This window comes from Trachypithecus francoisi, unplaced genomic scaffold (assembly GCF_009764315.1).
Source record: "Trachypithecus francoisi isolate TF-2019V2 unplaced genomic scaffold, Tfra_2.0 Lachesis_group8, whole genome shotgun sequence".
Classification (NCBI taxonomy): domain Eukaryota; kingdom Metazoa; phylum Chordata; class Mammalia; order Primates; family Cercopithecidae; genus Trachypithecus; species Trachypithecus francoisi.
In genome coordinates, this window is record NW_022681473.1 from 97,544,752 (window position 1) to 97,557,741 (window position 12,990).

General features: G+C 36.7%; 1 protein-coding gene across 3 annotated transcripts in view; it reads right to left on the reverse strand.

Moving 5' to 3' along the window:
* Positions 1-12,990, reverse strand: part of CWF19L2 (CWF19 like cell cycle control factor 2) — a 143,586-nt gene that overhangs the window by 43,923 nt on the left and 86,673 nt on the right. For all 3 annotated transcript variants that reach the window (XM_033207766.1, XM_033207765.1, XM_033207767.1), the window contains one exon: positions 769-981. In XM_033207766.1, coding sequence (XP_033063657.1) covers positions 769-981 — 213 coding nt within the window. The remainder of the gene's footprint in view (positions 1-768; positions 982-12,990) is intronic.

The following is a 12,990-nucleotide window of genomic DNA, read 5'->3' on the forward strand; positions in this document are numbered from 1 at the left end:
AATCTAAAGATATTAAAGACTAGGGGTATGTGTATGTATACAGTCAACAACATAAATATGTATATGTATGTTTCCCAAACTATTCGTTCCAGAAACTAGCATTCATTCATTCATTCATCGTCTTCTACTTTTCTCACTGACTCCACTCCTGCCTTCTTTCTGCTACATCAATGCCAAGCTCATTTTCTCCTCAAGGTTTTTCACTGACGGTCCTTCCTGAAACATCATCCATTCCTCTCTTCATGTTACTTGTCCTTCCCATTTTATGCATCTTTACTAAAGTTCCTCAGAGAAGCCTTCTAGACTACCTGTGAAAAAAATACCCCCATCATTTTCTCCCATTTCCTCACTTCATTTGCTTTATGACAATTAATTCTTTCAAATCAGGGCAATTATTACTTTATTTACTGCCTTATTTCCCTAGGCATAAGGTCCAAAAGTCTATCTGATTCTCAACTTTTCCCCAGTGACTAATTAGGGTATGGCATATATTAGGTATACAAAAATTATTTACTTAATATAAGAATTAAATCAATAAGTGTTTATTGAAATGAATTACTATTATGTACTACCACCAGGGCTAGATGCTTGGTATACAGTGGAGAGCAAAAGTTACCTCTGTCTGTCTTCACGGAGCGTAAAAATTATTAGGGGAAAGACCCAATAAACAAGTAAAACAAACAAAATAATAAACTTCTTCAAGTTAGTCTATGAAGAAACAAAAAAGTTCTATGAGAATGTAAGCAAAGGATAATAAATACTTCTTACCTTAACACCTATTGCAACAATAAGATGCTTGGGAAATTGAGAGCTGTCAAAACAATACAGACATTTTTCCATTTGTGCAGCAAGACTCCGATGCTCAGCAATAGCTTTTTTCCGTTGGTTCTCTTCCTCTTCACCAAGACGTTCTCTCTCAGCTGCTTTGGAGACAAACATGTCATCCAGGGTGTAATAGTCTCCATCTGGTTTTCCCATAAACTGAAAAACCAAAATAACAGTAACAGAGAGTAGAAGGTAGTGATTAAGATTTTACTGTACTGTGGTTTCCTAAATCTGTATCTGTAAGTTCTATGATAAAACTCATACATTTAAAGGAAAAGAAAAAACATGATTGATATTTGTTTGATCTTCTAGAGTCAATCTATCATCATCATCACCACAGCTAAAGTTTACTGAATACTTACTACATACAAATCTGTATGACTTGTTCATGTGGGGACTATTAGTATTTTCAACTAATAGATGAGGAAACTGAATCAGAGAGAGGTTAAAACTGTAACTTTAAAAATTCACGAATACACTATATAGAATGTGAAACTTTTTTCTTTTTTTTAACCATATCTCCAGGTACCTTCTCCATACCTCCTCTAACATGAACCATGGACAGATTCAGGCGTTCAAAATACAAAAACACAAATACACAAATTTTATTTTCTTATTTTATGTACCTCCTTAGGTACTTAGAGAGTTCTATACTGTGTACAGAATGACGTTCAAACTCTTGAACTTGAAAGCCAACTAAATCATACATACAAAAAGTCATGATGGTTTAAAGCTTAGATTCCACAGTCAAAATAACCATGGTAAAGTTCTATCTCCTGTATGTATAATCTTGAACATATTATTTAATTTCTCTGTGCTCTCTCTATGCCTTATTTCCTCATTTCACAATGGTTATACAATACTGCCTGAGTATCCCTTATCCAAAATGCTTGGGACCAGAAGAGTTTTAGACTTCCAATTTTTTCTGATTTTGGAATATTTGCATATATGTAATAGGGTATCATGGGGATGGGACGTAAGTCTAAAATGAAGTTCATTTATGTTTCCTATGTACCTTAAATGCATAGCCCTAAGGTAACTGTATGTAATATTTTTAATAATTTTGTGCATGAAACAAAGTTCATGTATATTAAACTATCAGAAAGCAAAGATGTTATTATCTCAGCCATCCATAAGGAATTACAGCACATTTACACTTATGTATACCTGCTACATTGGCACAGGACTGCACAGTTATTCTGTCCTTGGCATCCTTATTTCCTGACAGGCTGTCTCATCAGCTGTAGTAAGTGTCTTCCTGGGTCAACCCACGAGGTTTAATTCTACTAATTTTTCATTCCTATTGTAAGAGTTAGCTGTCACTTCCATCAAAGAAACTTCCTCCATCTTGCAAGCCCCTCCAATGTGTACTTGTACTGCCGTCCGTCTCAGGATGACTACACTGTATCATACTCATTAACTTGTCTTTTTTTCTTCCATTACACTGCTTCTACTAAGTGTAAGAGAAGTGCTAAAGTACTAAGTGTAATGTAAATTACTCAGTGTAATGGAAGTATTAAAGCATTAACTTTTAAAAACAGAACAGGCGAGGCATGGTGGCTCACGTCTGTAATCCCAGCACTTTGGGCGGCCAAGGTGGGCGGATCACGAAGTCCAGGAGTTCGAGATCAGCCTGACCAACAAGGTGAAACCCTGTCTTTACTAAAAATACAAAATTAGCTGGGTGTGGTGATGCATGCCTATAATCCCAGCTACTCGGGAAGCTGAGGCAGGAGAATCACTTGAACCAGGGAGGTGGAGGTTGCAGTGAGCCAAGATCGCACCATTGCACTCAGGACTAGGCAACAAGAGTGAAACTCCATCTCAAAAAACAAACAAACAAAAACAAAAAAAAAAACAAAACTACGTGTTATCATCAAATATAAAGCAATAGCAAGACGCTTGGATGTTAGCATTTTAAATGATTTGAAGATGGAGCAGTTCTATATATGTCAAACAAAGTAGATTTCATAGCATATAGTATTATGAATGACAAAGGGTCACCTGATAAAGGAGTCATAACATCAAGAGGATACATTCTGTAGATTACGTAAGTTGGAAAGAAAAATTTTTAGAAGACATAACAATCCAAAAATTTATATACCTAATAACAGAGCTTCAAAATGTGTAAGAACAAACTTGACAGAACTGCCAAATAGATAAATCCCAACTGTAATCACAGATTTTAAATACCTCACTCTCTATAATTGGTAGCACAAACAGAAATGCAATAGCTACACTATCAACCAACTTGACTTAATTGACATTAATAGAAATTCCAGACAACAGCAGCAAAATATATGTTCTTCTCATATGTACATGGAACATCAACCAAGACAGATGACATTCTCAATAAATTTAAGTCTCAATAAATTTAAAAGGATTCTAGTAACTTAAAGTATATTCTCTGAACACAATGGAATAAAAATCAGTAACAGAAATATCTTTGGAAAACTGCCACATACTTGGTATTGTGCACTCCTAAATGACCCATGAATCAACAACAACAACAAAAAAGAAAATGAGAAATGATTTTAAACAGCAATAAAACAAAAATACCACATATCAGAATTTGTGGTGTGCTGCTAAAGCAGAATTTAGAGGGAAAATTATAGCATTAAATATCTGTATTAAAAGACAAAAAAGGCCGGGCGCGGTGGCTCAAGCCTGTAATCCCAGCACTTTGGGAGGCTGAGACGGGCGGATCACGAGGTCAGGAGATCGAGACCATCCTGACTAACACAGTGAAACCCCGTCTCTACTAAAAAATACAAAAAAACTAGCCGGGCGAGGTGGTGGGCGCCTGTAGTCCCAGCTACTCAGGAGGCTGAGGCAGGAGAATGGCGTGAACCCGGGAGGCGGAGCTTGCAGTGAGCTGAGATCCGGCCACTGCACTCCAGCCTGGGCGACAGAGCGAGACTCCGTCTCAAAAAAAAAAAAAAAAAAAAAAAGACAAAAAAGGTCTCAAATCAATGATGCCAACTGCAACCTTAAGAAACTAGAAAAAGAAGAAAAAGTAAAACCCATTGTAAACAGAAGAAAATTCTTTAACACCATGACAGATAGAATCAGGTAAAAAGATTATTACCAAGCCATTTCTTAGAGTACACTGACTTCCTTGTTTCTACTAGCAATTTATTTTTTTCTTCCACAATATTCTCCATATTAATCCTTGTATACTTCTTGACTTTTCCAGGTTTGTCTACTTATGTAAACTGCATTGTCTTACAAATTATTATTTTAAATTTATTTTAACTTTATATCTTCATCTAAACCATAATTCATTACATTCTAAAAAATATCAGAACTGGTCACTAATCATTTTCATGAAATAGTATCCTACTACATGCTAGATATTAATTCTAATACAAATATTTCTGCAACACAGAAATTTTTATTTTCACTTGACAGATTAAAAACTGAGGCTAGGCCAGGCACAGTGGCTCACGCCTATAATCCCAGCATTTTGGGAAGCGGAGGTGGGTGGATCACCTGAGGTCGGGAGTTCGAGACCAACCTAACCAACTTGGGGAAACCCTGTCTCTACTAAAAATACAAAAATTAGCCAGTCGTGGTGGCACATGCCTGTAATCCCAGCTACTCGGGAGACTGAGGCAAGAGAATCATTTGAACCCGGGAGGCGGAGGTTGCCGTGGGCCGAGATCAGACTAGTCTGGGCAACAAGAGCGAAACTCCATCTCAAAAAAAAAAACAAAAACAAAAACAAAAATAAAAACTAAAACCTGAGGCTAACAGAAACTAAGTAACTTAATCAATATCACACAGCTATTAAAGGACAGAACCAGGAATTGAAACCAGTCGGTCTGCAGAGTGTCTGGCATACAAGTGAGGCTTTCTCCCTTAAGAAATTAATGTTTGAAACACAGAAAGGGTATATTGTGAATATAGTCTATGAAGCAGAATAAAGAGCTACAAGAAAACCTATTTCATCTAGAATAAACATACCAAATCAAGTTAAGGTGCTTATCAGTAGGAACGCAGATATCTAGTAGGCACTTATCTTACCCAAAATATATTAACAGGAGCACATTTATACATACATAACTGTGCCTTCCTATGATATAGCCCACTGTGTTTTTGGAAAGTTCATAAATGATCAGAGAACACATTCAAAACAAATAAATCAAATGTTTTACACATGGAAGACGGTATTTCTACCCTTAAATCTAGTTTTCATGAATGTTGCCAAACCTCTCTGATTTATTCATAGTGTTTAAATTGAAAATGATACAGTCTTCCCAATTAAGTCAGACTGATTCTTCAATACAACTGAAATATGGTCCCCACCGATCCAGGAACAATTAATTCCCTCCTCCTACAACCTCAAATGATTTGCATTTTTATTCATTATCTTTTCTTTGGGCTTTGATACAAAATGTTTTTAATTTATCTATCATATATACCTCTTCTATGACCTCCACCCTACTATATTCTTGTTATTTGACAGTAACAATCAACATTTTTTAACAGACTGGTAAAAGATAGTAGAGAATGTACTAAGCGTAAGATGGAAAAAGTGAACAAAACTGCTGGATGAAAGGAGATAAAGAAAGAAAAGAGGAGCATGAAAATATGCCTCGTCATCATTCAGACAGAATCCTTTAAAAAGCTGATTACATTATACAAAATCAATTTGGTACACCATAAACGCAAACTAAATGACAGTGAGTTAGCCATTTCACACTCATTAGGATGGCTAGAATCAAATAGTCAGATAATAACAAGTGTTGTGAAGGATGTGGTAAAATCAGAACCCTCATACACTGCTGATGGGAATGTAAGATAGTGTATGTAGATGCTTTGGAAAACAGTCTGGTATGTCCTCAAAATTTTAACATAGATTAATTAATAAAATATTAAACATACAGCTTACGACAGAGGTCCCCAATCTTTTGGTTTCTGTGGGCCACACTGGAAGAAGAACCATTTTGGGCCCCACATAAAATACACTGACACTACCAATACCTGATGAGCTAAAAAAAAAAAAAAAAAAAAATCGCAAAAAGCTCATAATATTTTAAGAAAGTTTACAAATTTATGTTGGGCTGCATTCAAAGCCGTCCTGGGCCACATGTGGCCCACAAGCCACGGATTGGACAAGGTTGAGTTACCACACGACAAAGAAACTCCACTGCTAGATATATACACCCAAGGAAAACAAAAATACATGCCCACACAAAAAACTGTACATGAATCTTCACAGCAGCATTATTCATAACACCCAAAAGGTGGAAACACTCTAAATGTCCATCAAGTGATGAATGGATAAACAAAATGTGGTACGCACAATGCAGTATTATTTGGCCATAAAAAGAATGAAGTACTGATACTTGTTACAACACGGATGATCTATAAAAACATTATGCTAAGTGAAAAAAGTCAGTCATTTAAAAAAACACTATTCTATAATTCCATTCATATGAAATGTCAAGAACAGGGAAATCTATAGACAAAATAGATTAGTGGCTGCTTAGGGCTTAAGGAGGAAGAGTTGAGAGGATTCGCTAACTTTAATCCGCATTCTTTCACTGCAATCAACTTTAACCATGAGAGTAACAGCTTTTAGTCAATTCTGTGAGTCCTTCCAGTAAAATATTGAACCCAAGAGTGGCCTTAGGGGCCTCTGAACTTGCAGTTGGTGTCAGGAGTAAAGGTGGTCTTGAGGACTCCCCAACATCATGTTTGGCTGGATGGTCAGGGACTTAGAACACAAAAAGAGAACTGATGACAAGGAGGTCTGGGGAAGAGGTATGCAAACAGACATAGAGTGCAAGGATACTTATGTCCCACATGACAAGACCTATCACTAGCTACTTCTACCATTGTCTCAAAGCTTTTGAACAAAACAGCCATGCACAGATAAAAGTTACACATGAGCTTACCATCATGAGCTTCAACTCACCAAAGTCAACTGGGCTACATCCACTGCTGAGTACCCAGTCTGCCAACAACAGAGACCAACACTGAGCCCCTGATATGATAACTGTCCCTCTGGCAGCAAGGTGAATACAACAGACCGCTTCCATCCTAGAAGGGGCAATGCTTTCTTCTTACTGGAATAGATACTTTGGATATGGATTTGCCTTCCTGGTGTGCCATGCTTCTGCCAAAACCCCCATCATTCTTAAGTACTTGGCTGGAGAGAACAGTGAACTGTCCTTTTGAAGGTGTAATTATAAGAACCAGCCAGGTGACCATCCCTTGTAGGGCTGGGTTATGTCTTCCAGGATACGGTATATGCTCTAAGTAACATCCAAACAATGATGATCCACAACTAGGATCCACATGTCGGGAAATCTTAGGGAAGAAATAGGAGTGACTGTTACCCTTTGGGACAAGCTAGCAAAATTTTTGCTTCCCATTCCTGTAACTTTACACTCTACTGGTCTAGAGGTTTTAGTTTCAAACAGAGAAATACAGGGTCAGGCACAGTGGTTCACGGCTGTAATCCTAGCACTCTGGGAGGACAAGGTAGGAGGCGGGAAGATTCCTTGAACCCAGGAGTTCAAGACCAGCCTGGGCAACATGGCAGAACCTCATCTACATTTTAAAAAGAAAAAAAAAAAAGGAGAAATGCTTCCACCAAGGGAAACAACAATGACTCACTGAACTTGAAGTTGAGACTGCTACCTGGCTGCTTTGACTCCTCACTCCATTGAATGAAAAGGCATCGTATTGCCTTGATCCTATCAAGGGCAAATTGGATTGGACTACACAACGGAGGTAAGAGGAAATATGTCTGGAACGTAGGAGATCCTCGAGGGTGCCTGTTAGTATTCTCCTGTTGCATACATAGATTGTGTATAGTGATGAACTCAGGGCATTTAAAGTATCCATCTCTCAAATAATGTACATTGCACCCATTAAGTAATTTCTCATCATCTGTCCTCCTCCCACCCCCTTATTCTTCTGAGTCTCTATTTTCTAATATTCCATACTCTACGTCCATGTGTATACATTATTTAGCTCCCACTTGCAAGTGAGAACATGTGATATTTGTCTTTCTGTGCCTGACTTGTTTCACTTAAGATAATGGCTTCCAGATTCATTTATGTTGCAGCAAAAACAAAAAAAATGAAGAACATGATTTCATTCTCTCTTATGGCTGAATAGTACTCCATTGTGTATATATACCACACTTTCTTTATCCAATCATCCACTGATAGACACAGGCTGATTCCATTATCTTTGCTCTTGTGAACACTGCTGCAATAGACATACAAGTGTGGGTATTTTTTATAATGATTTATCTCCCTTTGAGTAGGTGCCTAGTAATGGGATTGCTAAAACAAATGATAGTTCTACTTTTAGTTCTTTGAGAAATCTCCATACCATCTTCCATAGAGGTTGTACCAATTTACATTCCCCTCAACAGGGCAGAAGAGTTCTCTTATCTCCACATCCTCACAAGCATCTGTTATTTTTATTTTTTTATTTTTTTTAAATAGTAGCCATTCTGGCTGGGGTAAGAAAATATATCATTGTGGTTTTAATGTCCATTTTTCAGATGATTAGTGATGTTTAACATTTTTTCATTTACCTGTTGACCATTTGTACATCCTCTTTTGAAAGATATCTATTCATATCCTTTGCCCACTTTTTAGTGGGATTATTTGTTGTTGTTGCTGAATTGAGTTCTTTGTATATTCTTGGATATTAGACCCTTGACAAATGCATATTTTGCAAATATTTTCTCACACTGTACAGGTTGTCTGTTTACTGTTTATTATATCTTTTGCTGCACAGAAGCTTTTTAGTTTAATTTACTGCCATTTGTTTTTGTTTTTATTGCTCAGGCTTTTGAGGTCTTAGTAATGAACTCTTTGTCTAGATCAATGTCCAGAAGAGTTATCCCTAGGTTTTCTTCTAGGGATTTTATAGCTTCAGGTCTTACATTTAAGTCTTTAATCCGTCTTAAGTTGATTTTTGTGTATGTTGAGAGATATGGGTCTAGTTTCATACTTATTCTGCACAGGGCAAACCAATTTTCCCAGCACCATTTACTGAAAAGCGTACCCTTTCCCCAGTGTATGTTCTTGTCAACTTTGTCAAAGATCAGTTGATTGTAAATATGTGGTTTTATTTCTGTATTTCCTGTTCTGTTCCATTGATCTGTATGTCTATTTTTTTATGTCAGTACCACGCTGTTTTGGTTACCATAGCCTTTTTAGTATAATTTGAAGTCACATAATCAGATGCCTGCAGCTTTGCAGCTTTGGGTTTTTTTGTTTGTTTTTGCTTAGGATTTCTTTGGCTATTAAGGCTCCTTTTTGGTTCCATATGAATTTTAAGACTGTTTGTTCTAATTCTGTGAAAAACGCTGTTGGTATGTTAATAGGGATTACAATCAACCTGCAGATTACTCTGGCCAGTACGGTAATTTTATTGATATGAAGTCTTCTGATCCATGAGCATGGGATGTTTTTCCATTTATTTGTGCCATCAACAATTTCTTTCACAGGTGCTTTATAGTTTTCCTTGTAGAGATCTTTCACCTCCTTGGTTAAATATATTCCTAGGTATTATTATTATTATTATTATTTTTTTTTTTTTTTGAGGTGGAGTCTCGCTCTGTCGCCAGGACTGGAGTGCAGTGGCCAGATCTCAGCTCACTGCAAGCTCCGCCTCCCGGGTTCACGCCATTCTCCTGCCTCAGCCTCCCGAGTAGCTGAGACTACAGGCGCCCACCACCTCGCCCGGCTAGTTTTTGTATTTTTAGTAGAGACGGGGTTTCACCGTGTTAGCCAGGATGGTCTCGATCTCCTGACCTCGTGATCCGCCCGTCTCGGCCTCCCAAAGTGCTGGGATTACAGGCTTGAGCCACCGCGCCCGGCCTCCTAGGTATTATTTTTTATAGCTATTGTAAATGGGATTGCCTTCTTGACTTCATTCTCAGCTACATTGTTATCAATGTATAGAAATACTACTGATTTTTGTACATTGGTTTTGTATCCTGAAAATTTAGTGAATTTTTTTTAAACAAATGAAAATGCAAATACAGCATACTCAAACCTGTGAGATACAGCAAAAACAATGCTAAGAGAGAATTTTATAGCATTAAATGCCTACGTCAACAAAGTAGAAAAATAACAAATGAATAATAATCTATACCTCAAGAAACTAGAAAAGCAAGAAGAAACCAACCTGAAATTAGCAGAAGAAAAGAGAGATCAGGGCAGAATAAATTGAGACACCTCCCCAAAAAATACTAAAGATCAATAAAATAAAAAGTTGACTCTGAAAAGATAAACAAGATTGATAAACTGCTAAATTACCCAAGAGATAAGATCCAAACAAACAAAATCAGAAATGTAAAAGCAGACATTACAACTGATATCACAGAAATACAAAAGAGCATCAGAGACTATGATGATTAACTACATGCTCACAAAATAGAAAACCTAGAGGAAATGGATATATTCCTAGAAACATAAAACGTTCCAAGATTGAACCACTGACCTTTCTTCCCTTTTTAACTCTTCTAAATCAGAATTTAAGTATTTAAGCATGCTAAAGATTCTTCTATTTTGAAAATTTGTCTGGCATACACATCCACTTGCCATCACAGTAACTACTAAACTTCATGAATAAATCACATACAGAAGAGAAGAAAGATATAAAGATATAATGATTTTATTAAACAGTAACTGACAACTGATAATGTGTGAGGTGTCAAATTATGACTGATATTCAGGATATAACCTCGGTTAATGTAAACTGGCAGAATGTGTTTTTCTAATTAGCAAAATTTTCCAAATAGCTAAAGGTTTACCATTTAAGTATAAAAACATTTCTTTTGTAGTCATTTTGAAACGAAATATTCCCAAACAGTGTTACAAGCTTTCCTGCCTTTTAAAATACAATTAATGAAACTTTAATCTTTTCCTGATAATACACAATACTTACTGTGATAATAATGTGTTTTAATTCAGGAACAGTGCTTCAGAATGTTAGGTGCATTCAAAATCAGAAATATAAAAGGAGACATTACAACTGATATCACAGAAATATAAAAGAGCATCAGTGACTATGATGATGAACTATATGCTCACAAACTGGAAAACCTAGGGAAAATGGATACATTCCTGGAAACACAACCTCCCGAGATTGAACCATTGGTCTTTCTTCCCTTCCAGCAACACCTCCAAATCAGAATTTAGCTTGGCCAGAATGTAACGCCAGTTGCTTCTATGCTAACTATATCAGCAAGAGTTACATGGTTTTTTAGTTACTCATTTTTTTCCTTCATTATTTGTGCTCTCTATAAAGTCTGTTGTCAGTTCTAACTGCCATAAGCTCCTTGTGGCAGTCTGTTTCTTCACTTATAATTTGATGCTTTTATCATATTTCTTTTCTAAAACTGGATAACCAAGTACATTAGAATTATGTATAATATAAAAGAAGAGCTTCAGAGGCACCCTCTCTAGGTAATCAATAAATAATTGTTACATTTGGAACAAAAATAGAAAAGCTAGTCTACAATCCATAAACATACATGACTAGTATCAAGAGAAGAAACACAAAACGCCACACTTTTAAAACCATAATGACAAACCACAAAAAGAGACACATATGCTTGTCTTATTCTCTGGCCCACAGTGACATCCTAGCTAGAGGTAACTTTTTGAATACTGTCCCTTTTACTACTAATTCTCATTTGCATATTGCATTATTATGATGTCAAAATATTCACAATAACTTATTACTAGAAGAAAGTAAGGACACTGATTACATACATTTTTTTTTTTTTTTTTTGAGGAGGAGTCTCGCTCTGTCGCCCAGGCTGGAGTGCAGTGGCCGGATCTCAGCTCACTGCAAGCTCCGCCTCCCGGGTTCCCGCCATTCTCCTGCCTCAGCCTCCCGAGTAGCTGGGACTACAGGCGCCCGCCACCGCACCCAGCTAGTTTTTTTTGTATTTTTTTAGTAGAGACGGGGTTTCACCGTATTAGCCAGAATGGTCTCGATCTCCTGACCTCGTGATTCGCCCGTCTCGGCCTCCCAAAGTGCTGGGATTACAGGCTTGAGCCACCGCGCCCGGCCACATACATTTTCAAAATTAAGATTTAAAACCCAACCAAAGAAAATGATTCCAACAAGAAATTATTTTTCAAAGTGGAACTAGAGCCAACTGCTGACTTGATAAAGACACAGAAGAGCAAATAATGATGTATTAAGACAGCATAATTAAAACTGTGCTGTTAGTCTTCACCTTATGTATTTACACTACATGAAATATAGTATTACCTAGCTCTTTTACAAATAATTAAAACTAACTTTCAAGTGTTAGCTTTTTTTTAGAGACAAGATCTCACTCTGTAGCCCAGGCTAGTGTAGTGATGCAACTGTAATATTAGCTTTTTGATGTGGTTAGAAATACATCCACATGTTTCAATTATTGACGTAACTACCAAATAAGCAGCCAACAAAGTCAACAGTCCTTTGATACTCAGCCTACTAGTAATTAAATAACACATTAAGTTTAAGTTCTGGGAAAAATCGCAAGTAAAATACATCCTACTATAGGAACTCTCAGGTGACTGTATTTCTAAAAGTTGTTCTTCTATTAAATCATGTACCACTGCAATGCTAAAAAGTCAGCAGCTAAACAGATATGCTTAATAAATCATGCTAACTAACCAAGCCTGTTTAAAAAAGAGGGGAGGGGTGTAAGACAAGATACACCAATGTAATTCCATTAAATAGTATTAAAATCTTGTGAGTTATCATGACATCAGAACCAAATTCTTTCACTTCCAGATTATCTGAGTCCCTTAAATTGGCTTCTTGTCTTCCTTGTTCCTCACAAAACATTTGAGAATTAAAACCAACATATTAGAGAGAGAAGTTTATGGCACAAGAATGAGTCATTCTTTCGTAAGTGATTGTTTCTTCAAGGGGGAAAAAAAAAACAAACCATCAGCATGGCCTGGGAAAAGAGAAGAAATCACTGAGGTTGAGTCACAGAATTGAGAAAACCTGATCTTAAACACTGAAAATGGAAGTGGATATTTCAGATGCCATAAAGAGCATGAGCTCTGACCTGTTAGCAACCAAAATCTAGGACAGTTTTTAATTCTACACTCTCTTACCATCTAAGTAAATAAAAATAAACTTTAATGTTGGCTTTGACGAACAGGTAGCAAT